Source organism: Eulemur rufifrons, chromosome 17 (genome assembly GCF_041146395.1).
Source record: "Eulemur rufifrons isolate Redbay chromosome 17, OSU_ERuf_1, whole genome shotgun sequence".
NCBI classification, from domain to species: Eukaryota; Metazoa; Chordata; class Mammalia; order Primates; family Lemuridae; genus Eulemur; species Eulemur rufifrons.
Window position 1 is genome coordinate 80,074,659 of NC_090999.1, and position 27,325 is coordinate 80,101,983.

The 27,325-nt window shown below is 33.6% G+C and overlaps 1 protein-coding gene and 1 non-coding gene across 2 annotated transcripts in view; one reads left to right on the plus strand and one right to left on the minus strand.

Moving 5' to 3' along the window:
- The window catches only part of YTHDC2 (YTH N6-methyladenosine RNA binding protein C2), a 70,175-nt gene extending 52,341 nt beyond the window's left edge, over positions 1 to 17,834 (plus strand). Inside the window, exons 24-30 of the mRNA XM_069492252.1 lie at positions 2,621 to 2,730; positions 4,543 to 4,835; positions 8,727 to 8,904; positions 13,509 to 13,712; positions 14,479 to 14,661; positions 15,934 to 16,021; positions 16,127 to 17,834. Coding sequence (XP_069348353.1) covers positions 2,621 to 2,730; positions 4,543 to 4,835; positions 8,727 to 8,904; positions 13,509 to 13,712; positions 14,479 to 14,661; positions 15,934 to 16,014 — 1,049 coding nt within the window. The 3' untranslated portion in view covers positions 16,015 to 16,021; positions 16,127 to 17,834. The remainder of the gene's footprint in view (positions 1 to 2,620; positions 2,731 to 4,542; positions 4,836 to 8,726; positions 8,905 to 13,508; positions 13,713 to 14,478; positions 14,662 to 15,933; positions 16,022 to 16,126) is intronic.
- A 4,184-nt stretch (positions 17,835 to 22,018) lies between these two features.
- Positions 22,019 to 22,080, minus strand: LOC138398514 (U7 small nuclear RNA). Its single transcript, XR_011235995.1, has one exon. It is a non-coding gene; the product is annotated as a U7 small nuclear RNA (small nuclear RNA).
- Positions 22,081 to 27,325: the final 5,245 nt, after the last annotated feature.

The following is a 27,325-nucleotide window of genomic DNA, read 5'->3' on the forward strand; positions in this document are numbered from 1 at the left end:
GTTTGTGCTGTAAGAAACACTTTTTATTTGATATTGAACATTTCATATTTAATGACCCAATAGTATGAATGACTGCAAAACAATCTTTCACATTGAAGTGGCATAATGCATTTAAAATGTTCCTTTGTAGTTGTACATCTTGATGGTTTCTAAGTTTTTGCTTTCCAGTGATAACAGCAAATATTTATTGGGCACCCACTGTATCTCAGGTATTATACTAGAAGGATGTAATAGAAGACAAGGTGTTTTTTTCTGTTCTCAGGAGTTTACACAGTTGTAGGGATAGACAGTAATAAAGTAAGTAATATGCATGGTATATCAAGGAAGTACAAAGAGGACCATCTTAGGTGTGACCTACTTTTAAAAGGGAGCCTAGACAAGTTTCTCTGAGGACAATAGGCTTAAACTGAGACTTAAAGTATGAGAAGATGCCAGCTATGTAAAGAAGCAGAAGTGTGCCACAGGTAGAGAAATACAGAAGGCCCCAAGATCCTGTGCTAGGAAATGATCTAGGAACTGACAGAAAAGCTGTGTGATTGGAGCACATTGATCAGTGGGCAAGGGCAGTGAGATAATGTCGAAAGAAAGGCATGGACTTGTAGGCCATAGTAAATGCAAGGAAAGCCATTAAAGGATTTTAAGAAAGGGAGGGGACATGATGTGATTTATGTTCAAAAAGATCATTTTGGCTAAGGGATGGGTTGCTGGAGGGCCAAGAATAGAAGAGTGGAGGGAGGTTGGTAGGAGGCTCTTGCAGTGGTCTCACAACAGCTGATGATGGCTCAGAACTAGGGTGGTGACAGCTGATACGAAGAGAAGTAGATTCAAAATTATTTTGGAGGTGCTGAATTGAATGTGGACATAAGGGAAAGAGGGAGGAGTCAATTATAACTCTCAGGTTTTTGGTTGTAGTAGCTTACTGAATAATGGTGCCGATTATTTAAGATCCAGAAAACTGGAAAGAGCAGGTTGTATAGGGGAGAAGTCAAGAGTTCTGTTTTAAACATATTTAAGTTTGAGATGGTGAAGACATCCTAAGTGACATTTTTTCAGAAGGCAGTTGAATATGCATATCTGAAGCTCAGGGAAGAGATCTGAGCTACAATTGCAAATTTGGAAGTCACCAGATTATAAATGATAATTAGAGACATGAGAATGGATTTCCTAAGGAGAATGTGTAAATTTGAATAGAGGCAGCGTTGTTACCTCCTGCAGTGTTGGAGGTAAATAGGCTTCTAGAAAGGAGTGGTCAGCTCTACTGAATGTTACTTTGAGAAATTAAAAAAAACGTGGATTGAAAATGTTGTATTTGGCAGTACGGCAGAGTAGTTTCAGTGGAGGGATACTGTATCTTTTTAGCTTATATTAGGTTTTTTTTTCTTTATTTCTTTCTCTTAGAGATGGTGTCTCACTCTGTCACCTAGGCTGGAGTGCAGTGGCCTGATCACAGCTCACTATAACCTCGAATTCCTGGGCTCAAACAATCTTCCTGCCTCAGCCTCCTGAGTAGCTGGGACTTTAGGCATGTGCCACCACACCCAGCTAACATTTAATTTTTTGTAGAGATGGTCTCTTACTGTGTTGACCAGGCTGGTCTCCAACTCTGGGCCTCAAGGGATCTCCTACCTCCCAAAGTGCTGGGATTACAGCTGTGAGCCACTGTGCCTGACTCTAGCTTGTATTAGTTTTGTATTAAGTTTATAATACATCCTATGTTAAGTTTTATAATCTTATTCTCACTTCTGATTTTATAGATAGATTTGTGCTTTCTTCTTCCTTTATTAAGTATACAGAGGGGGTTGTCTATTAGTCTTTTCAAAGAACTGAATTGTACTTTTAACTATTGCTGCCTTTTTCCCCTAATTTATCGATTTTTTTTTTCTTTTCAGTTTTCTCCTACTTTTCTTTGGGCTTTATTCTATTTTTCTAAGATGAATTTAGCTGTATAGTTTTTCTTTTTTAAAATTGTAACAATTTGGCCTGGCACGGTGGCTCATGCCTGTAATCCTAGCACTCTGGGAGGCTGAGGTGAAAGGATTGCTTGAGGCCAGGAGTTTGAGACCAGCCTGAGCAAAAGCAAGAACCTATCTCTACAAAAAAAATAGAAAAATTAGCTAGGTATGGTGGTGTGATCCTGTAGTCCCAGCCACTTGGGAGGCTGAGGCAGGAGAATTACGTTAGCCCAGGAATTTGAGGTTGCAGTGAGCTATGATTATGCCACTGCACTGTAGCACAGGCAACAGAGTGATAAATTGTAACCAATTTATGTGAGTATTACTTTGAATACATTCTATAGTTCTTAATATATAGTATATTCATATCTTTCTTAAATTATGTTGTTTCCTCTTCATTCAGTTATTTAAAGATTGTAGTTTAGTTTTTAAGTTCTTTTTTTATTGCATTGTGATTAGAGATTGTAATCTTCAAAATGTCCTTTTTTTCCTGCTTTTAAATAGTAAGATTTAATTTGTCATCTTTTCGGTTTGGAGAACTTCCCCACACAAATTTTTAGTATGTCAGGAGAATTTGCATATAAAGAGAGTATCTATTCTACTTACTTTTTTTGCCATAATGTAAGGTGGTAAAGTGATTTTTTTTCTTTTGTTATGTGTTTGGACAGTGGATGGCATTCCCAATGACAGTAGTGATAGTGAAATGGAGGACAGAACTACTGCTAATTTGGCAGCCTTAAAACTTGATGAGTGGCTCAATTTCAAACTAGAGCCAGAGGTAAGTTGCTTTTTGTAGTGTCATAAATTTATTTAGATAGTATGAATTGATATACAGTATGAAAAAGAATTTATCTTCAATACTGAGCCCTCAGTATTAGAGAATACAGCTTGTTTTTAAGTTTTCATAGGGCCTCTGTGCATTTTCTGCAGTACTGGGATTTATTCCAACAGAGGACTTGAAAAACTTAGAAGTGGCTCAATATTTAAGGAAGGTAATTGTCTTAGTCTATTTGTGGTCCTATAACAGAATACCTCAGACTGAGGAATTTATGAAGAACAGAAATGTATTCCTTACAGGTCTAGAGGCTGGTGAGTCCAAGATCAAGGTGCCAGCATAGGGTGAGGGCTGCTCTCTACTTCCAAGATGATGCCTTGTATCCTCTGTCCTCTGCAGGGAAGAAATGCTGTATCCTCACATGGCAGAAAGTGGAAGGTCAAGAGGGGATGAACTCCCTCTATCAAGCCCTTTTATAAGGGCACCTAATCCGATTCAGGAGGGCAGAGCCCTCATAACTCAATCACCTCTCAGAAGCCAACAGCTCCCACTACTGTTGCATTGGAAATTAAGTTCATACTTAGTATTCGGGGAAAGAAAACAAAAAAGAAATTAAGTTCAACATGAATTTTTGGAGGGGGCAAAACATTGAAACCATAGCAGTAATATTTGAGTATTTCTAGATATATAGAAAAGTATTAGGTATACAAGAACTCCCTTTATTTCGTGTAACTGTTTCTTAGAAAAAGATATGAGTCCATTTTGTTTTCTCTTTCCATATACCTTAGAATTGGGAGAGATGAATATTTCTGTTCAGAGTAAAAATTTTCTGGACAAAGCCTCCCTTAATTCTATCTCTGCTTTTAAATACCACTGTATGTACATTTTTGGGTTGGCCAAGCTGTCAGTCATTGCCACGGGCTAGGTTTATTTTCATACCATCCATTCATTCATCACTTCCATTCCCACCAACCCTTCACTTCACTGAAACTATACTTACCAAGGTCAATTTTATCCTCCATGTTGTCAAAGCTAGTCTTCTGTCCTTCAGAAATGTGACCTCTCTTTAGTATTTGGCATTACTGTCCATAACCTCATTTTTTTAAATCCTGCCCCTCTCGATTCTTCCTCCTTATTCCTCTCCTGACTTCTTTGTCACTAGTTACTGTGACATTAATCTTTGCTGATATTCTTCATCCTCTGTAGTCATTTATTCTTAGGCTATTTTGCTGAAACTTCTGTATGTGTTGTGCCTTGTATTTTAAATGTGTTGTGTCTTAAATTTTAAGTTTTCCAGCGCTTTGTGTCTTACTCTGTTTTTCTTATTTTCTCTACACAATCCCTGGGGACCTTATCTCTGCATGTAGGTTTAGTAACCATTTATACATTGATGACTCCCAAGTTTTTGTGTCTAGCTTAGGCTTTTCTATTAATCCAGTTGCCTTCTGGACATCAGTCATCATTTGGATGTTCTACAGGCACTAAATTAATAGTATGAATAGAACTAAATGTAGTTTATTTACCTTGCTGCTACTTTCTCAGTGTTAATTGTTCTCTACCATAACTATTGTTTACTATCTCTCTTATTAGACTGTTGCATTTGATTTTATGTTTCTAATGCCTACAATATTGTAAATGAGAAATTATTTTATTCATACTATAAAAAGAGTGAAATTAATAGTAAATTATATGAAATGTAAAATATGTTCTTTGAAAACAGTTGCGGACCTTAACTAATAAGCAAATAGGTGTCTTGTATGTGCGATATACATCTTACATTTATCTATTTGAACTGAGGAAATTGTTTTATTACAGGCAGCCAGTTTATTGCTGCAACTCAGACAGAAGTGGCATAGCTTATTTTTACGCCGAATGAGAGCACCATCTAAACCTTGGTCTCAAGTTGATGAAGCTACCATAAGAGCAATTATAGCTGTTTTAAGCACTGAAGAACAGTCCGCAGGTTTACAGCAACCATCTGGGATTGGCCAAAGGCCAAGGCCTATGTCTTCAGAAGAACTTCCTTTGGCGTCATCTTGGAGGTCAAATAATAGTAGGAAAAGTTCAGCAGATGCTGAATTTGCTGATGAGTCTACTACTACAGAAAGGTAAATTTATAATGTTTTGTCAAAATGTGGACCATTTTCTCTAGGAAAGTGAATTATTTATCTTAGAATCAAGTGTTTTTATAATATTTTAAAACTATTTCCTTATAGGCCGGGTGTGGTGGCTCATGCCTGTAATTGTAGCATTCGGGGAGGCCAAGGTGAGAGGATCACTTGAGGTCAGGAGTACAGACCAGCCTGAGCAAGAGCAAGACCCCATCTCTACCAAAGATAGAAAAAATTAGCTGGGCGTAGTAGCATGTGCCTATAGTCCCAGGTACTCGGGAGGCTGAGGCAGGAAGATCACTTGAGCCTAGGAGTTTGAGGTTGCTGTGAGCTGTAATGATGCCACTGCACTCTACCTGGGGTGACAAAGTGAGACTCTGTCTCAAAAAACAAAACAAAACAAAACAAATAACCAAAACACTACTTCCTTATAATCTAAGATACATAAAAAGTTTATAATAAACGGGAAAACATTTTTTACTTGTAAAACCAAATTCTTCTAAGTATTAAGGTAATATGAGGGATTTTAAGCTACTGTGTGTGGTATCCCTGAGTATCTGTGGTATTTCTGAGTTATTTAATAAGGCAATTTGTGAGGAAAAACTCAAAGTGTTAAATTTCTAGAATTCACAAATTTAGGTTGTATCAGATAGAAATGTTTTTAAAGTATATATTTTAGTTGATATATGTCAAGTAACATTTTTTCCTAGATACCCTCTAGTGAGAAGTACTATGACCATTTGAAAGAACAACTTCCCCCAAGCCTTATCTGATATCAATACTTCTGACTGGCATTCCTACAGAAGAGTACTTTATTCAGACATTGAATGCCTGTTGTTCTTGAGTGAGGGATATAGCAGTGTACAAAACAGTTAAGATCTTATCCTGCAGAGAGTTTACATTTTATTGAGGGGGGCATATAATAAAAATGTAAACTGTCATCTGACAACATTTCTATTACTGTTTAGCCAAATTGTTATATCATTCTTTTGCAATTAGATGTGGTGATGTTTCTGTTTGTTTGTTGATTGTTAGTAAGAGAACTCATATTGAATTATTTATGTAAAAAATGTGTTTTAGTAATATAGTAATTATAATAAATCATTGGCATGATTCAGAAAATTTCTGGTTATAAAATGTTTGTTAGAATCAAATTTAAGTTACTTTATATCAGTTAAAAAAATTTTTTAAACCATGTTAGAATTGATAGCATAGACAACTTTCTGGCCTGTGAAGCTGCTTTTGGTGGTACTGGTAGAATGTCTCTGTGGTAAGAATATGAGTTAAAAAAATGAAAATAGAAACAGTGGAAACATAAAAGGTATTATATGATGCTTACTGTTTTTCAGGGATCAGGTAGGGTTCTTTTGATTTGATTTTGCATATTTGAATGAAGTATAAAGGCTTGGATATCACTTAAAACTTCAGTTAAAGAGGAATAAAACATACTGGTTTCCAAGCTCTTCAGGTTTTATATTTTCAAACTAATTCGATCACTTTCCAAGAAAAGCCTATAATGCATGTGCCTCAACCTTTCTTTTCTGCTCTAGACCTTGCTGAGAGAAACGAGAAGACCAAAAAGTACATTTTCTACTTAGATACTCCCTACTATTCGAAAATATTGTTCTAAATTTTTTTGAGCATTAATTTAGAATGTGGGAATACATTTCCATGGAAATTGTTATGTGGTAGTGTAATACTTAGACCGGCCTATAAAAGACCTTTTAGATCCCTAATACCACCATATGGATGTGTGTATAAATGCATATGTGTGTGTGTGTACGCATGCATTCATATGTATGTAAAGACATATTTGGAAATAAAGCTTCACTTTTCCTTTCTAGAAGTAATACATACTCATTTGATAAAAATTGGGAAATATAAAAGAAAAAGAATTATAAAGTATGATATTGGTTACACTTTAGAAACTAATGATTTTATAAATTCATTTTAAATGTGACACCAGGATCAATCTTTTTCATTTCCTTACAAATTTTAGCCTGACAATCTTCATTCTCTTACCTGTTGAACAGTGAAACATAGAATTTCATTCACTTTGAGACTTTTGGTGTTATTCATAGATAAGGTCTGGAGTTCATGTAACTTGGTGAGGAATAGAATGGGGACTCTTAGGAAGATTTATTTTTAAAGGGAGAAGTTAGGGTCTTTGTGGAATTATTTCTTGGAAAAAAGGTATTTATAGTTAGAGTTTTCACTCTAGGATGGCAACCTATAGATAACGTAATTTCTTTTAGGAAAAGCTCTATTTACTTGACTGTAGAAATTATTAAATGATAGAAATTGCCTATATCACATCCTAAAATTAAACCAATGCTTATTTTTATGTCTTTATCTAAATAATAATTTGGTGGCAGAGGACAAACATATTTTCTCTAAGGAAAGTGAGATAACTTTGCCACTTTATCTATATCAGAACTCTTTGTTTCCCTTAAATGAAAATTTAGGTGGAACCTAATATGAGAGAGAGAAAAGCTAGAGTAGATATCACAACAAAAGATGAATTTGAAAACCATGAAACTAATATTTAGTTCCATCGACAATATCATTTTTATTTTAATAAGGTTTTAGCCTCATTAATTTCTGTCACCCAAATTTCAGGTTAATTAGGTACCATGGAATTTTACCAGTTGTATCTAGGTAATTCATTGGACCTCAGTTTAATGGATAAAATACCCCTGAAAAGTTTTTTTGTGCATCTTACCAATTTTTTGTTAATGATTCAGATGTGTATTTATTATATATTTTATTGTTAACATGTTTAGGCTGTAGATATTTTATTATTTTATTTGTGAAAGAATCTTGGATGTAAGATATTTATTGATAAAGAAGCAAATCGTGGGGCTAAGCTACTTTATTGTCTTGAACATAGTAAGACTCTATGGAAACTTATGAATTATTGAAGACCTATACTTTTTTTGTTTTAAAATTTCTTTACTGTAAGTATTGTTATAATACAACAAAAATAAATTGTAAACAATAATGAACTCCATAGCCCAGATTTAACAGTTATCAAGATTTTCACCTACTTGATTTATCCATCAAAATTTTTTTCCTTTCTTGCTTGCTTTCTTCCTTTTTTTTTTTTTGCTTACATATTTCAAAGTAAATTCCACACTTCATGTCATTTTACCCTTCCATATGTAAAAAAACATCTGTTAAAAATAGGAGCATTTTTCGTATATAACCAAAGTGGTGACCAATCCCAATAAAATTATTTTCTCAGTTGTCTCAAATTATTTGTTTGAATGAGCATACAAGACTCATGTATCATATTAGAATGTCATGTTTCTCGAGTCTCTTGTGATCTAGAATAGTTCTTCTATTGACTTTTTTGAAGAAACTGGGTCAGTGATACTGTAAGATGTCTCACATTCTGGATTTGTCTCTTTGTTTTTTTCCTGGCACCATTTATTCCTATACGCTATGTATTTCATGTAAACTGGTAGTTAGCTCTTAGGGATTGATTAGATTCAATGTTGGTGTTGTGAACTTTATATTGCTTAATGTCTGGTTGTCCCATAAAGACCCATACTCTTAAAAAATTATAATATTCCCAACTGCCAAGTTTGTAGCATTTATTCATAGAATTTTAGAAGAGTCTTAGAGTTTATCTAATCTAGTACTTTTATTTAACAGATAAGAAAATTAAAGCTTAGATAAGTTAAGAGACTTACTCAGGATCACATACCTGGTTAGTTGTAAATTTAGTACTGTTGTAGAAATCTGTATCTGCTGACTCTAGTATTTTAAAATACTATTCCATAAATCATAATGTTATTGGGACTTTGGATTGAAATGGCATCTTCTTTGTTTTATAAACTTCTATATAACTGATCTTTGCTGCTTCTTTTTTTTTGTTTGCTCAAGAGTATTGATGAAATCTCCATCTCCAGCATTACACCCACCTCAAAAGTACAAAGATAGAGGAATTTTACATCCTAAACGAAGCACTGATGACCGATCAGATCAATCTTCTGTGAAATCTACAGACAGCAGTAGTTACCCAAGTCCTTGTGCTAGTCCTTCTCCTCCATCCTCAGGAAAGGTAGAGTATCTTAAAGTAGATGTAGTAAAGAACATATTTGTAGCCCATCTAATGTTATATATTTAAATAAAATTATAAAACAATTCTACTTTTCTAATTGTGGCCTCTGTTCCAGATATAAGTTGAAGCTGGCAAACTTTAGACACTTTGAGTAAAGTTTTAAGTTTTTCTTGCTTGCCAGATATTTTTAGTTATTAATGTCTTGGGGTGTTTTAAAACTAACATCATTCACTAATGGCATGTATCAAGGCAATTCATTATTTCCTTTCTTTTTCTTTAGAATCTTTTTTGTTCAAACAAATAATGAAAAGATTATCTTAATTTAAATTAATATTGGTTTATAATTTCATAATTGAAAACAATGGTTACTTTCAATTAATTGATTTCTACAATTCAAAGTGTATATTTAAAAACCTTAAGACAAGATGGGGGTACAGAGGTAGCCAATGTTGGTATAGAATTGAAAACTATTTGTCTTTTAAAAAATTTGTAATATGAATGACTTCAAGTGTTCAGAATGTGATGACTTTCACATTTCCTGCATTGTTAATAGCTGAGTAAGTAAGTATTTGATTAGAGGTTATTTAGCTACCTGTTGTGCTTTGGCGAATATGTCTACTGAAGTCCTCTTGTTAAATAAGAAGAAAAGGAAGGTTTTTATAGATTTACATTCTTAGGTTTTGGGGGTTTTGGGTTTATATTTTAAACACTTTTGTTAAGGTATAATTTACACACAATAAAACTCTGCCAATTTAAACTGTATAATTTAGTGAATTTTGACAAATCTATACAGTTATGTAACTGTACCACAGTCATGTACAAAACATTCTCATCACCCCAGCCCCTGGTAACCACTGACCTGCTCTCTGTTCCTTAGAGTTGCCTTTTCTAGAGTTTCTGTTAAATAGAATCATATGTATATAAGCTTTTTGTATCTGGCTTATTTCACTTAATATAATATTTTTAAAATTCACCCATATTATTGAATGTATTATTAGTTTATTTTTATTGCTGAGTAGTATTTCATTGTATAAATAAATGACAATTTGCTCATCCATTCACCAGTTGGTGGACATTGGGGTTGTTTCCATTTTTTAGCTGTTATGAATAAAGCTGCTGTAACATTCGAGTACAAGTCTTTGTGTGTAAATATGTTTTCTATTCTTGGGCAAACACCTAGGAGTAGGCTTGTTGGGTTGTGTGATAATCGTAAGTTTAACTTTGTAAGGAACCACCCAGCTATTTGCTGCACTATTTTGCCTTTCCTTCAACAATCTATAAGAATTCCACTTGCTACCTACTCTTGACAATATTTGGCATTATTATTCTTGGTAATTTTAGCATTCTAATGGATATATACTGATAGCCCGTTGTAGTTTTAATTTGTATTTCCCTAGTGACCAATGATGTTGAGCATCTCATCATGTGCTTATTTACCATCTGTGTGTGGTCTTTGATGAACTGTCTGTTCAAATTTTTGTTCATTTTTTTGTTGTTGTTCATTTTTTTATTGTCTTTTTTTATTGAATTGTAAGAGTTTTCTATATGGTCTGGGTACAAGACTTAATTATATATGTTTTGCAAATTTTTTGTAACAACCTATGGCTTGTTTTTCATTTTCCTAACAGTGTCTTTTGAGGAGCAAATGTTTTTAATTTTGTTCCATTTCATCAATTTTTTTCTATTATGATTTGTATTTTTTGGGTCCGAAGAAAACTTTTGTCAAACCCAAGATGACAAAGATTTTCCCTTTGTTTTCTTTTAAAAGTTTTATAGTTGGAGCTTTTACATTTAGGTATAAGGTATATGATGTATTTCAAGTTAATTTTTGTTAATAGTATGGTGAGTCGTGGATCATATTTTGGCTTTTGCCTATACAATTGTTCCAGTACCATTTGTTGAAAAACATTTTTTTTTCCCATTGAATTACTTTAGGACCTCTGTCAAAAATCACGTGACCATAAATATGTAGTCTATTCATTGGACTCAGTTTAATTGATCTGTATTTTTTTTTTTTTTACTAGTGACACACTGACTTGATTTTAGTAGCTTATAGTAAGTCTTAAAATCAGTTAATGTTTGTCCTCCAACTTTGTTCATCTTTTTCAAAATTTTTTTGGCTATTCTAGGTCCTTTGTGCTTTCACATAAACTTTAGAGTCAGCTTTTCAAGTTCTACAGAAAAAATTTTGGTATTTTAAGTGGGATTGCATTGAGTCCATAGATTAATTTGAAGAAAATCAACAATTAACAATTTTTAGTCTGCCAATCTATAAGCATGGTGTATCTGTCCATTTATTTAGATATTTTTTAATTTCCCTCAACAATGTTTTGTATAAATCTCACAGTACAGGCATTACACCTTTTTTTTATAATCCCTAAGTATTTAATATTGATACTGTTGATTTTTAAAATTTCTATTTCCAGGTGTCCATTGCTAGTATATAGAAATAAGTTTGATTTTTGTACATTTGCCCTGTATCCATGACCTTACTTTACTTATTAATTTTATTAGCTTTTTATGTAGATTTCTCAGGATTTTCTACAGAGATAATTATGTCATCTGTTAAAGTAGTTTTTCTTTTTTTCTTTTCATTCTCATTGCTGTTTATTTATTTTTTACCTTATCTGTCTAGCCTAAGTCTCAAATAAAATGTTGAATAAAAGTGCTGAGAGCAGACATCTTTTCCTTGATCCTAGGAGGAAGGCATTTTTTTGTCTGTTAATATGGTGGATTTCACTGATTTTTAAAAATGTTCATACATCACTTGCTGGATTTGATTTTGTTAAATCAAAAATACTGTTAAATGCAGGATCTGTGTTCATGAGAGATATTATTCTGTAGTTCTCTTTTCTTGTGTTATCTTTGTATGATTTTGGTATCAGGGTAATGCTAGCCTCTTAAAATCAGTTGGGAAGTGTTTTTTTCACTTCAATATTTTAGAAGAGATAGACTTGGTATTTTTTCTTCTGTAAATCTTTTATAGAATTCACTGGTAAAGCCATTTTTAACTTATGCTAGTATATCTTGAATCAATACTACGCCACTTCAGGTGTAGTTTTGAGAACTGTGCAACAGTGTTCTTTTACACTTCTTTGTTTTCATACATTTTATTTCTATATAAATGCTACAATGTATTATTTTTACATTACATAGTCAGTTATCTTTTACCAATATTTAAAAGTCAGAAAGATGTCTTTTGTATTTATTCACATATTTTCCAGTCCTGTGCTCTTTATTCTTTTGTGTTTATATGACTGTCCATCTTATATCATTTACTTCTGCCTGAAGATCCTCCTTTCTGGGACTCTGGATCCACAAATGTAAGACCATTGGATATCGTTCCACAGGTCACTGATGCTCTTTTCATTTTTTTCAGTTGTTTTTCTGTCTTTGCTTCATTTTGGATAATTTCTATTGTTATGTCTTTATGTTCATGGGTGTTTTTATTTTTAGTGCCTAATCTGCTGTTCATGCCTTCTAATGTATTTTCAAATATTATATTTTCATCTCTAAAGTTCCCTTTGGGTCTTTCATTTGTCCCCTCATTATGTTCATGTTTTCCTCTACCTTCCTGAACATAGTGAATATATTTATAATAGATACTTTAATATTCTTGTTTACTAATTACATCATCTCTGTCATATCAGAATCTTTTTCTGTGGATTACTTCTTTTCCTAGTTATAGGTCATATTCTCCTGTTTCTTTGCATTTCTTGTAATTTTGTTTGGCTGCCAGGTTTTTATTGTATTCCTTTAAATAGTGTTAGATTTTGTTCTGATGCTGAAGTTCTGATGATCAGTTTAATTAATCCTTTTGAGGTTTGCATTTAAACAGTGTTAGGGTGGGTCCAGAGCAGTCTTTATTCTGGTATTAATTTAGTTCCAGTACTAAGGTTTGACCCTTCTGTGGGCCAGTGCCCTATGTATTACAAGGTCTTTCTGTTCTGTCTGAGGATAACATGAAATATTCCCAGCCATGTGTGAGCTCTGAGAATTGTTTGATCTACTGCTTTCCTTTGGATCTTTCCCTAGCCTCAGATTATTATTTGTTTTCTCACTTATATTCAGGACAGTACTTAGTCAAAACCCGGTAGGGGACCACTCTGCAGTTTCTCTGGTGCTTTCTGTGCAACTCCCTTCTAATCTAGTACATTGCCATGCAAATTCTAGCCGCCTTAGTCTCTAAACTCCAATCTCTGTTTTCACAATTCAGTGAGATTACTGGACTCTGTGTTTTTCTTTGTCACCTGGAAACTGCTTCCAGACAGTAAGTTAGAGTGATTTTTGTTTTGTTTTTAGATTTTGAAGATTTATTAAAATATTTATTAAAATATTTTCTGAAAGTATATTTGAAGTATAAATCAAAGTTGGTATTCCAGGATCCTTTCTTGATAAGAGGTTTTGAATGCTCTGAAAATGAATACTTCTTTTTGGCTCTTTAACTTCATTTTGATTGAGCCTTGCATAGATTTTCAGGCATGATAGACCTATTTGCATTTATTGAATATTTGGTTTATGTGTTTATGAAGATGTTGTATAATGGAGCATATTGGTTTTGAAAGGTCAAATTACCTTTCAAGAACTTATGCATTCTTTTATAGGGCTCAAAATCTCCTTCACCAAGACCAAACATGCCTATTCGATACTTCATAATGAAGAGTAGCAATTTGAGAAACCTTGAAATTTCTCAGCAGAAGGGCATCTGGTCTACAACCCCTAGTAATGAGCGGAAGCTAAATCGAGCCTTTTGGGAAAGCAGCATGGTTTACTTGGTATTTTCTGTTCAAGGATCTGGACATTTCCAGGTGAGCCATCCTGAAACAGTAAAATGGGGTTGTTCTGGCTTTAAGTTAGACCGAGATTTAAAACAAACAAAAAACCTGGCTTTTTACTTTTTATTACATTAGAATGTGGGAAATGCCTTTTGCTTGATTGAGAATGAGCAATAAATTGCATCTTTTCAAGGGGATGATGGAACTGGGATACCTTTGTTTATGCCTTGTCTTACCAGAATCTTTTCTTCTGAACACCACAGTTTTTCCTTCTGAAGAGAACTTTAGATTTACAAATTCTGAAGTGGATTAAAAGTAATAAGAAGCTTGACTTTTCATTAAAATATTTATTTAAATAGGCCAAGGAAGTTAGTATTGACAATCAAGAAATGAACTATGTTTCTTAACTCATCTTGACTTAATGTATATCTGAGTTTATAAAATAATGAATTTACTATTTGATATTTATTATAATTTTTTGAAATAAAAGCTTAACGGTTAGATTTTATTCATTTATCTGGAAATAAATGTAGACTTAGAACTGTTGATACATTATTTAGAAATCATCTGTTAATATTTGAAATTATATTAGAAGGCTAAAATTGATCTTTTCTCTAAGATTTGCTAATAAATCCTTTTATAAAAATATAATAGGTAGCTTTTCTTTTTGTTAGATATCTGTTATTTTTATATTACATCTTTACCTTAAAGGTTAAAAAACTCAGCCTTATCAGATAAATTGAATTTAGACATTTTAATACATCCTCATCTCTATTCCTTTCTCATATTTTATTCACAGGGATTTTCTAGGATGTCTTCTGAGATAGGAAGGGAAAAGAGCCAGGACTGGGGCTCAGCTGGACTAGGAGGAGTATTTAAGGTGGAGTGGATACGAAAAGAAAGTCTTCCCTTTCAATTTGCACATCATTTACTCAATCCATGGAATGACAACAAGAAAGTCCAGATAAGCAGAGATGGACAGGTATACAATGACATTTAAAAATTTTTCTTTTACTTTTGTTTTGCCGTTATTCAATGCTTTGAGGAGAAAAACTAGGAATACAAATTTTTATATTTTATATGCACATGGGAAACAGTGGTTCAGATATGTAAAAAGCTGCTAAAAACCTACTTGCAAAGGTGTCTGATAGCATTTTTAACATTTTGTAAATTTGGCTTCTGTCTGTCATTGCATATATAAAATATTTTGTAAGTTACTTCATAGAGGCTCCTGTTGTCTTACTAACTGAACATATGATCAATACTGTGTGCAATTCTGAGGTAATTTGACTAAAGTCTCAAGATGACAATAATATTTAAGTTCTCTATGGCTTTATTGTGTAAGGTAAATAACCTTTATATATTGTAATGGCTTGCTTTATTTCTGTTATGTTTTGCTTTGCGTTCATGATATTGCTTACATGCATTTTAAGCTAGTTAAGATGATGGGAATTAATATATATTGTCCAAATACTGTGCTAACTACATTATAAGATATTTATTTATTAATAAAATGAGTTATTACTCTAGTTTTATGTAGGAGAAAATAGACTCAGAAATTAGTTTTGCCTAAGCTAAATTTTGTGCAGCTAGTAATTTATTTGAACCAGTGTGACTCACTTTAGGTCACCATATGAAAAGTGTTTGGGTGCTTTTTAAGTGTTTATCAGAGGTATCCATGCCTCAGGAGGACTGTAAGGTGGCATTCTTTTCAATTGTATAAGAATATTTTTATTTCTATTCTATAATTTTGAAATTAATTTTAATAATTTCTGAGATAAGAATGTGTAGTCACCTAAGATAGTTTCTTGGAAAAAACCTTAAAACATCTAACGTGCTAGGTTTCACAGTAAACCTTTGGAAGTTCCAGCTGAGTGCTTTTGCGAAATCTCTGTTAGAAACAAAATCCATTATTTCCAGATAGAAAAAGTTCTAGAAGGACTCCATGGATGTCTGTCACCATTTTGTCACAAAAGTTGACATATTTGCAGATTCACTGCAGTCTTTTTTTCCTTTTATTATTTTTTTATTTACCACTATATAAACAAGGATAACTGCTGTCTTAAGTCTGGAAGTCAGCTCCGTGAACCTTAAAGTAAAAGATTAGAAAAATGCATACCATATGATTTTGCATGTTCTGGTAGGAAAATGAAATTTAAAGTGATTTTCTTACATTTTTATCAGTATAGATTTTGGTGATTAAAAAAATTTCAATCCAGTTCTTTTTATGTTTATTTTGACTTGATTTATTTAGGAACTAGAACCTCAGGTTGGTGAACAGTTGCTCCAGTTATGGGAACGCCTTCCGCTGGGAGAAAAAGCCACAACTGATTGACACTCAGGTTATACCATACTTTACTTTGAATACTGGCAGTATTTGTGATCATTAGTATAACATTCAGATTATTTATCTTACCTTTTCTTCTTCTTCTTTTTTAATCCTACAGAACTCTTAGAGGCAAAAAAAACATCATGCCTGTTTATAACCACTGAATGCGCTGACTTCCAAAAACAGAGATGGGTTGTGTGTTATGATTGGGCCTTTCTGGTTTAGAGTGTTGCTTCGGAACCACCATCTTCATATACAAGAAAAAAGGATCATTTAAATTTGTATAGCAATCATAGGGAATGATTATGTAATGTTTGTAATGAATGAAATAGTAGTAGTTTCATTATTTGACACAATAGCAGTTATTTTAAACAAACTTAATTTGAAGTTAAACATTTCATTTCTTTAAAACACTGAATAGCCACACCGGGCATAGTAGTGTGCACCTGTAGCCCTAGCTACTCTGGAAGCTGAGGTGGGAGGATTGCCTGACCCCAGGAATTTGAGTCCAGCCTGGGCAACATAGCCAGACCCTGTGTCTAAATGAAACAAACCCCACTGAATTACAACTTTTATTGATGACTTTTTAATGTAAAGTAAATTGTTTAAGAAAGGCCTGAGTAACCTCTGAGCACCATTTTACAAGAGTTAACGCTTAAGATTTACCATTAAAAAACAAACACAACCAACCAAATTCTAAAAATGTCCCTTTTAAACATAGTATATGCTTATTAAGGGATATTCATTCTGCCATTTTTAACCTGAGGTACATTAAGAAAAAAGGAGGGATGTTCTTTTTCTGTGATTATGATATATGATATAAAATCTGAAGAAAGGCAAAGAATTCCTCCCTGTCTTTGATCAGATCAGATTAAGTGCTTAGTTTTATTCCTACTTCTGCCTCTTAACCTGATGTATAACAGACCTCTTCCTCCCATGTAACAACCTTCACACATCTATTGTTTCTGCATAGTAATTATGACCTCTTTGTTTTAGCTACAGAAACTTGATTTAGACAGGTTAAAATTTAAACAAGTTTATGTAAGTTTAAAAAAATGCTCAGTAGTTACAATTCTAAATGCCTTCTTCATTTTTGGGTGGTCTGTTTTCTCTGACTTATATTTTAAGATATGATTTTCCTTTCTTTGAATATATGGTTTAATAAATGGGGGATGGTTTTTTTGTAAACTTGTGCTAGTGCCAAGTCTCATATTTCTTTGCCATCTCAGAAATATTTGGTTTGATCTCTTTACCAGTACTGTCTATGAAGTTTCCTTAGAGACTTTTTGAAGGGAAAATAGAAGTACAGGGAAAAATGCAAGAAATGTCTTGGTTACCGAGTTCTAAATAGACCAGGTTTGATAGCATTTCTCATGATGCATTTCAGTTATTGTTATTTAAACTCATACATGAGTCTACATTAAACACAAAAAAACCCCCTCTAAGTCCTCTGGTTCTATGTTCAAGAACAAAGAAGTGAAAAATCATGGGTCAGCATAAAATCTTGAGAACCCTTCCACTTTCTCTGGGAAAACATTATATAGTATATTGGTGCATTAGTCTAGAGTGTCAGGTGTGATTTTTTTTTCCTGTATTTGTAGTTACTAATTTTTTTTGTACTTTGAGATGTACCTGTAAATTGAGCCTATGTGAATTATGTTCCATTGTATATGTATTATAGTCCTTTTCCTATTGGAGCAACTTGTGTTTTCCTGATAATGTATACATTTTTTAAGTACGTATGTAGTAGTTCACAGTGTTCTAAATTTGGAAAGACTTTTAAAAAATAAAACTTATTTTAATTTCCATCTGTTTTGTAATATCTAGCCCCGTATGTAAATGATGGGTTTGTCAATATTTAAAATGAATATAATTTGAATGTAATCAAAATACTGTTTTTGGAAGAGATGAACTTTAAATATACTTATTAAATGAAATTATATTAAATTATTCAGATCTTGTTATTTCTGATGCTTTATAATAGGACTAAGGTAACAATAATCAATATCTTCTGAGATATTAATGAATTTCAAACACCTTGAAAAACACTAAATTGATAGAGAAGGAGATGGTTTTGTATCAGTACTTCTCCTCGCCAAATTGCCTTAGTAGGGGATTGGCAAAAATTTGAGACATGTCTATTATAAAATCTATTAAATGTTAATAAAATAATGTACAAATAGGAAGCAAACTATATTGCAACATTTCTATATGTTATGAAGAAATGTAATTAAATGTTTATATTTTTCCAACTTTATACATAAAGTTCTTGTCTGATCACCCAGGAGAAAGTTACAGTACAATATTACGGTAACTAACTCTACTTTTCTGAAGCATGTAGTTCTTTTCTATCAGCTAGTTCATAGTTTCATTCAGCTAATGGAGCCATCCATTCAGAAAACATGGAGTATCTGCTGTTTGCAAAATACTGCCCAGGTGTTTCCTTGAAGTAGTAGTACCTTAGACATTTGGTTTCCATCAGTTCTTTCATCTCCCAGAGAAATATAACATTTGTTTTCACTAATTTGCTGGGAGCAGTCCATCATCCTTTATTTATAATAAATATTTATTTATTATTTACAGTTACATACTAAGATATATCAGGTACTGTTCTTTCTGTCCAGGAGGAGCTTATATTCTTACAGATAGCAATTTTATTTGGTATAGTATAGTATGATTACATCGATAAAGACCAAGTGCTAAGACATTTAAGAGGAGGACTGTCATTGAAGTTTTCATGATGGAGTTACATTTGAGCATGACTATTAGAATACCATTTGTAAAAGGATTGGGACAGAAAATTAAAACCGTAGTGAAGAACTGGAAAAGGACAAGGTATATTTGGGAATATATAGTTTATAATGGCTACCTGGCAAGCTTTTGTGTAAGAGTTTTACAAAGATAGTGTTTGTAAGAAAGCTAAGAAATAATCGTTCAATCTGTGGGTCTCGAAATTCAGTATGCAGATGGGGTGCCTATTAGAAATATTTCCTCATCATACACGGGTCTGAGCATTAGGTCAGTAGTTTTGTAATAGGGCTCAAGAATCTTGTTTAGCAGATATGTCAAGTAATGTTGATACATACGGCCATAGGTCATACTGAAACAGATTGATAAAATCAAAGAAGATAAAGATTTAAAAGTTCAAATGCGTGAACACAACATATTCATATTATGTATCTTGTGCAATAAAACAACAGGTGATTTGAATACTGAAAGTAGAGATATTTAATGAAGCATTGACCTTGTTGCAAGAAGTACCATGTAATATTAAGAAAGAACTCTGGATTTAGAGTTACAATACCTGCATGTGAAGCCAACCTCCAACAGTAGACATGAGTCATTTAATCTTTCTGACCTCTAATTTCCATATTTTAAAAGTGAAAAATAGTATCTTCCCTATCTATTTTACAGGATTATTAGAAGGATCAAATGAGAGTGCTTAGAAAGCTATTGACACTACACAAATATAAGTGCTTAGTATTATCTGCTTAATAGTGCTCAACACACACTGGGCAATGTAATAGATCCCCGATGTATATTTATTTTTTTATTCAGTAAGTAGATACTCAATTCCGGTTATACCCCAGATACTGTTGCAGGCACTAAGTAACAGCAGTAAACAAATTCTCCGTAGATGGAGCTTCTATTACGGTGGAAAACGGTATTTCCTGAGACTATGTTGAATACCCTCATAATATGCAGGAAAGTATATTATGTTGTATACAATACAGAGAAGACTGCAAGTCCCATTGCAATAAGGATATGACTATGAAGATGCCCAAGGTGGTATATGTGATACTCATCAACACAGAGATGATATTTAAAAACATGATTTGGGGGTCTTACGGGCAATATTCACATCTTTTTCTCTACTAAGCTCAAAGCCAATTGAGAAATAAAGTAGGAAAAGATAAAAAGTATTAGCTTCATTGCTGATGAAGTGAAGATCAACATCGCTCAGATTCATGGCAACACAGACTTTCTAATATATGCAAACTATTCCTCCTCCGTTGAACTTAATTCTACTGTGATAGACCTTACCTATAGGGACAGGCCACATAATCCAGTTGTCAAGGAAGTTCTTTGGTGCATCTTGAGGCCAGGTCACCCTGAAAAGAAAATCCAGGAAGAAGAAAGCTGAGCATACTTGCTCCCTTCAGAAATCAATGAGAGTGTCACTTCTGGAGGGAAGGAACAAAGGCAGAAGTACTCTTCTCATTACTTCTGTACAGGTAGGTGTTGTCACTTTATGGCTCAAGCAGGAATTCTGTAGGGGGAAGGAATGTATTTCTCCTCAGGAGACACAAGAGAAAGAAAGGCAGGAAGAATTGTTCATAAAGTAGAAGAAAACCAGAGTAACCAATCTCAAGGACAGGGAGCAAACTGATGCTGCACCACTCAATTTGTGAAGATGTTCTGTCTGAGAAGACATGTTTGCAGATTCAATTATTTTGGATGTTAGGCTGGAATGTCATCTGATGATGAATCTGTGCTAAATCTGCCTAATCAGAAGCCTGGCTTAGTCTAAGGTACCTGTGTATTTAATGAGTGTTCAAATATCATACCTGTTGCTTCAGTTTCTAAGAAAGGCAGGAAGAATGACTTAGTGGGTTGTTTATTTTGGCAGAAAGGACTGAGGGTGCTCAGTTTAACTCTTCCTGGATTCTCCATCTGTGTACTTTGTCTTTAGGCAACTGACAATTTCTTTGGAAAAAATGCATATTCTAAATTAAAATGAAAGTAGGAAATAATTTATATGCTAATATCCTCATTTCACAGTCTTTCTGTATAAAATTCAAGTCGTTTGAGCATAATATGCTAATGGAGACAAGCTCTTGCAGATATTTTTCTTTGTTTTTCCTCCCTCTATATATTTTCGTATACATACACTTATCTATATAAAATCAAGTCAAGATAACACTTTTATCTGCTCATTGAAATTCAGTGAATTAATGTTTGATAAATATTTTCAAGTCTTCTGATATCAATTTGAAAGTAAAGAATGGTTTATAAGATTATCAATGTATTTGACACACTTAACTAAATACAGAAAGTTCTCAGTTAGCCAATTGAAAAAAATGACTAATTAATCAAAATGAGAGATCAAGCCTAGAATAATGCAAATGTATTCATGCATATCTGTGCATATGTTGTGTGCATGTGTGATGGGAACAGGTTTTTGAGTCTATGTCCATAGTAACAAAAAAGAGCAAATGCCATTTATTCGAGTCTATCATGGTCAGTCAATAGTGGAAACAGGCTTTCAGCTTAGTATACTGCGAAAGTTTTCATAAGTTACCTGTGCAGAATCCTTTGGTTAGCATATGAAACAGATTCTTCATGTTTTAATTAGCTTTGAGACACAATAATCCGCTATACACTTACAAGAAAATACTGATATTTAGGAAATATAAATGTTTTCTCGTAGAGGTTATATAAGTGAATGGATGAATAGTGAAAAACATTATTTGATCAAGAGTGTTTTTGTAAGGTAGATTATTTTAAACTAGGCCTGTTTTGAAGGGGAGTTTTAACACTTGACTATCTAATGCTAAGAATAAGAAGCCCACAAAATGGTACAAAAATTGCTGTTCTAAGCAATTTTTCAAGCCACTATTGCCTAACTTCTTACCATTCTGAAAGAATACTTAGTGGCAAAGCAATTACTCTATGATTAGATAGTGAAGAAATTGCAGAGGCTTCAAAAAAGTAGAGGGTCCCTCATGCCCCACTTTCTACTCCCTCAACCCTCAATACATGGCCTAACTGGCTGTTTGAATGATATATGTATTATTTAAATTATCTCTGTCTACTGCACATAGTTATGGATCTAAGATTTAATTCTTATTCTCTGTTATTTTTAACATCAATTAATACACAAAAAGGAAAATTAGTCAAGCCCCATTTTCAAGAATGATAGCATCTTTGTTATGATTTTTCCAAATACTATATAATTTATGAGGGGATACTAGAAGCTTCCATTTCTAATTCTTTCTTGGGGGGAGGGGGGGATGTTCCAGTGAGGACCAGAAAACCTGCTAGACAAATTCTAAAAGAGCTGTAACACTGAGAAGCTTCCATTTCTAGATATTTCCTTGTTTATTTATCGTGGTGTCTAAAGACCTATTGTGAAAAATCTACTTCCCTGGATCTAGTATCAACCTATTGTATGTTGGTCTCTTGAGAAGGGGTAGTATATGTATTTATTAGCTAACAACTTAATTGGAGGTTATTTGGGTTTGAGGTTTGGGATGGGAGTAGGCTGTGAAACATATGTTTACATATAAACTTGGAATCCAAAATAGTACTACTGATGATAATTTCCATTTGGGGAAATGGGAAGGGCCAGAAAGAGGCATCTTGTGATTGAAAATATCTATATTTTTATTTCATAGTATGAACATTAAAGATTTGCAGCTGGAGCTGGTGTCCAATCTCATTGATATTTCCACTCTTTGCTTTCTTAAATCAAGGACTCCATATTTTCACAGGCGAGTGTCAGTTGCCATTATTTTTCAGATTATCCAGTACTTTGTTTAAAACTATTCTTCTGTGAGTTTGTACATCTCCCACCCCCTACCCACAATTTATATTTGTTCCTTCTGGTTTTCTGAGCAGCTTAGAGTTCCAATAGCCATCCACCTTCTGCTCTCAGTCAGGATGCTGCATTATGGTAACATGCCCTTGTGTCCACTGAACAACTCAGCCTCACTAACGAGTACAGCAAAGATAGACGATGAGAAAAGAATAATCTTGAATGAGTCCTACAAGAAAAGACAGGTTCATTTAAGAAGTTTCCCTCAGATATTCATTCTTCACCATTTGAAATCTTACATCCTGAGACAGAGAAAGTCTTGATGAGTAAATCGAATAAACTTCACTCTTGAATCAAAACCAGAGCAAAAATATCACAGCTGAACAGGTAACTCACAAGTGACCACACCATCCAGTTTGAATGAACTTCCTAGAGCACAAATCCCCACTATGGTCCAGAACTCTCCACAGTTCCTCTCCATGTAAAGGACCACACAGTGCAGTCAATATGCCTAAGGCCACTGGATGTATATTGGTCTCTCCAGCCAAATGTGAAGTCTCCACTTGGCTGTCAAAATCTCAAACAGCATACTCAAAATCAAACTACTGTTCTTTCCCCACAACTTGTTTTACCCAAAGCTGTCCTATTTTCAGTTGATGTTGGTTCAATTCTTTTGGTTGCTCAGGCAGAAAACTTGCATCCTTGACTCCTTTATTTAATTCATTATTCAATTCAATCCATTAGAAAATTCTCTTGGGTCTACCTTCAAAATTATACCTACATTCCAGCCATTTCTCACCACATCTGCCACAACCACTCTGAACTGCCTGGGTTACTGAAATAGTTTCCTGAGATGTCTTCCCTCTTCTATCTCCTGTCCTCCCCACCCCACAGTGCATCTATTTTCAGCAGAGAAGTCAGAGTGATCCTTTTAAAACATTAAACTGGCTTGTATTTTTTCCCCAAACCCTACAGTGGCTCCCTATTTCATTCAAAAGCCAAAGTCCTTATAATACCTAAAAGCCTTACATGATCTGATCCCCAATTATTTATCTGACCTTCTGTCCTCTATTCCACTTTAGCCACATTGACTTCCTCACTATTTCTTGAATATACCAGGCACATTTCAGCCTCAGAGACTTGCTATAGCTCTTCACTTTACCTGGAATGCTCTCAGAATGTCTCTTCAAACAACCAAGCACCATTTAGTGTTAGGTTTACTGTAAAGTTTTTTTTTTAACATTTAACTTCTAAAATTAACATACAGTACAATAAACTTTTTTAAGGGATACAGTTATATGAATTTTAATGCACGTACAGATTTAGGTAACCTTCTCGAGCAGAAGGTAACCAACTCTCTGGTGCTGTATCTTTGTGGTTACAGCATCCTCCCCATCCTTAACCCCTGCCAGCCACTACTCTGTTCTCTGACACTCTAGTTTTGTCTTTTTGAGAATGTCATATAAATAGAATCATATAGTATATGTAACCTTTTGACACTGGCTTCTTTTACTCAGCATAATGCCTTTCAGATTCACCCAAGTTATAGTGTACATCAATAGTTCTTTTCCTTTTAGTAGTGGTAGTAGTCATTATTTTCCAGAGTGGCTATACCATTTTACATTTCTACCAGTAATGTCTAAGGTTTCCAGTTGCTCCACATCCTTAATAGCACTTACTATTATCAGTATTTTTTATTTTCACCATTCTAGTAGATGTGCAATAGTATGTGATTGTGGGTTTAAGTGGTATCTCTCTAATGGCTAGTGATATTGAACATCTTTCCACGTGATTATTTGTCACTCAAACATCCTCTTTGGGTAAATGTCTGTCCAAGTCTTTTGACCATTTAAAAGTTGTTTGTTTGCTTAGTGTTGAGTTTTGAGAGTTCATTATATATTCTGAATACAAGTCCTTTGTCAGATCTGTGATTTGTGAATATTTTTTCTTTATCTGTATCTTGTCTTTTCATTCCCTCAACAGTATTTTTTATAGTTTTAAATTTTGATGAACTATAATTCTTCATTTTTTTCTTTTATAGATTGTGATTTTGGTGTCATGTCTAAGGACTCTTTGCCTAACCCCCAGTAATGAAGGTTTTCTCCTCTGTTTCCTTCTAAAAGTTGCATAGTTTTATGTGTATACTCATGATCCACTTTGAGTTAATTTTTGTGTAAGTTATGAGATTTAGACTGAGGTTCATTTTTAGGCATATGTATGTCCAATTGTTCCAACACTATTGTTAAAAAGACTACCCTTTCTCTATTGAATAGCTTTGCACTTTGTCAAAAAGTCAATTGACCATGTTTGTTTGGCTCTTGTTTTGGACTTTCTATTCTGTTCCATTGATCTATGTGTCTGTTCCTTCACAAGTATGGTCTTGATTATTAATGCTTTAGAATTAAAACTGGGTAATGAGGACATGTACTTCCAACTAAGGTGAAATAACATGAGCCATATTTACTCTCTTGCCAGAAACAACATAGAAAAAAGACAAAATACATGAAACAACAGTTTTCAAGACACTGAACATCAGACAACAAAGACCAGTAGTTACGGAGAGATGGGAGATAAATAAGGTGAGTCCTAAGGTTGCCCAAGCTTATTGCCTTGAAAGAGTTTCTAGGCCATAGCACAGGGAGGGGTAATAGAAGCAGAACTTGAGATAGTTCCTAAGTTGAGAAGACAAAGTTGAGAGTGGGGAAACCAAAGCAGCTAGAGTTCTTAGATCAGAAGGCCAGAGATGAGAAAACTGTACAAAGAATATCAGAGCTCTGCAGAGGGTCTCCCTGGAGTGTTCAGCAGAGTGCTGATCAGGGCATGCATGCAGAACCTACCTGAGGTCAGCAGAAGAGCCATCTGAAAGGGTTAAAGAGAACAACAATGACTGGTGCTTATAAATGGCCGAAAATAGTGCCTGTTCTCACTATGTAGATTTGTAAAAATCCAAAAGAAGGCAGAAAAGAGGAAAAATGGTACAAAGAACAAATGGAAACAACAAATGGAAACAAAAACAAAAATAAAAACAAATAGAAAACAAGTAGATGATAGACTCAAACCTAACAAAATGAGTAATCATATTAAATGTAATGATCTAAAAACTCCAATTAAAAAGGAGAGCTTGTCAGATGGAGTAAAAAATCAAGACCTGTCTGCATGATGCCTACAAGAAATGTACTTTAAACATAGAGACACAAGTAGGTTAAAAGTTAAAAAAAATAAAAGAAGTTATACTATGCTAATATTAATTTTAAAAAAGTTAGAATGGTCATATTAGTATCAAAGGAGAATTCAAAGCAAAGAATATAACCATGGATAAAGATAGTAATTTAGAAATGCTAAAAGCATCAATAGATATGAATATATAAAACATAATATAAATGCTTATGGATCTAATAAAAGAGCTTCAGGAATACCTTGCATGAAATTGATAAAACTGCAAGGAAAAGCAGCTAAGTTTACATTTATAGTCAGATGTCAATACCCCTCTCTCAACAATTGTTAGAAAAGTAGGCATAATAAAATCAGCAAAGATACAGTAGGCTTGAAGAACACTATCAACCAACCAGACCTAATTAACAGTTATAGAACATACCAACATTTATAGAACAGCAGCAGCAGAATACACATTCTTTTCAAGTACACACACAACATTTATCATGATAAATTGTACTGTGGGCCATAGAAAAAGCAATGTTTTCCCGCTAGTTTCTTCATTGGATCTCATTGGCTTGCTTGGTCATGTGCTTGTCTCTGCACAAATCATCGTGCTAATTGACTTCCTTGTTTTCTATGTCATCCATTCTCCTCCTTTGCCAGCAAAGTAATAAACCTCTCTTTCCTTCTCCTCAAACCTCTTGTTCTCATTCTTCTAATGTGGCCTTGAGGACAGGGGCCAAGCTTTCAGTAACAGCTCTCAGCACTGGGAGTCACTTTCTTGCGTCAATGTCACTACATTCTATCCTGGGTGACAGAGCAAGACCCTGTTTTAAAAAAAAATTTTTGACAATTTGAACAGATATTTCACCAGAGAAAATATACAGAAGACAAATAAGTACATGAATAGTTGTTCAACATAATTAGGCATTAGGGAAATGCAAACTAAAACCACAATAAGTGTCATGATACATCTATTATTAATAGAATGGCTAAAATGAAGAAGACTGATCATACCAAGTGTTGACTAGGATATATGGAGGAATTGGATTTCTCACACATAGCTGATAAAAATGTAAAATGACACAACTACTTTAGAGATTAGTCTGGTACTTCCTTAAAAAAGTTAAACATACATCTACATATTCCACTCCTAGGTATTAGTTTTTCCTCACTGCTTTTGCATATCTTCATTATAGTAAATATCACATTGTTTATAATTGTTTTCATGTCTGCCTCCTTCTGCTCTGTCCTCAGACTATACAAACTCTTTGGAGATGGGGAAATCTTTCAATTTTATATGTTGAGTTTCTCACACAATGCCTATTAGGCATTTAATAAATATTTGTTAAAGAAATTACTAAAAGCAATAAAGAAAATAATAGGAAAATTCATTATTAAATTTTACCTCTTTAACCCATGAACACTATTATTTTTTCATGTTTTTATTTTATCTCCATGTTCATATATGAATTTTACCCAGTCTCTCATAGTGGAGGGCAATATTTTATTCTATTTATTTTTCACTTAAAATTATGACTCTATTTCCCCCATGTTACTGCAGACTTCTGATTCATTTATAGTAATGGTTATATAATATTCAATACATTTCATTTATTATAA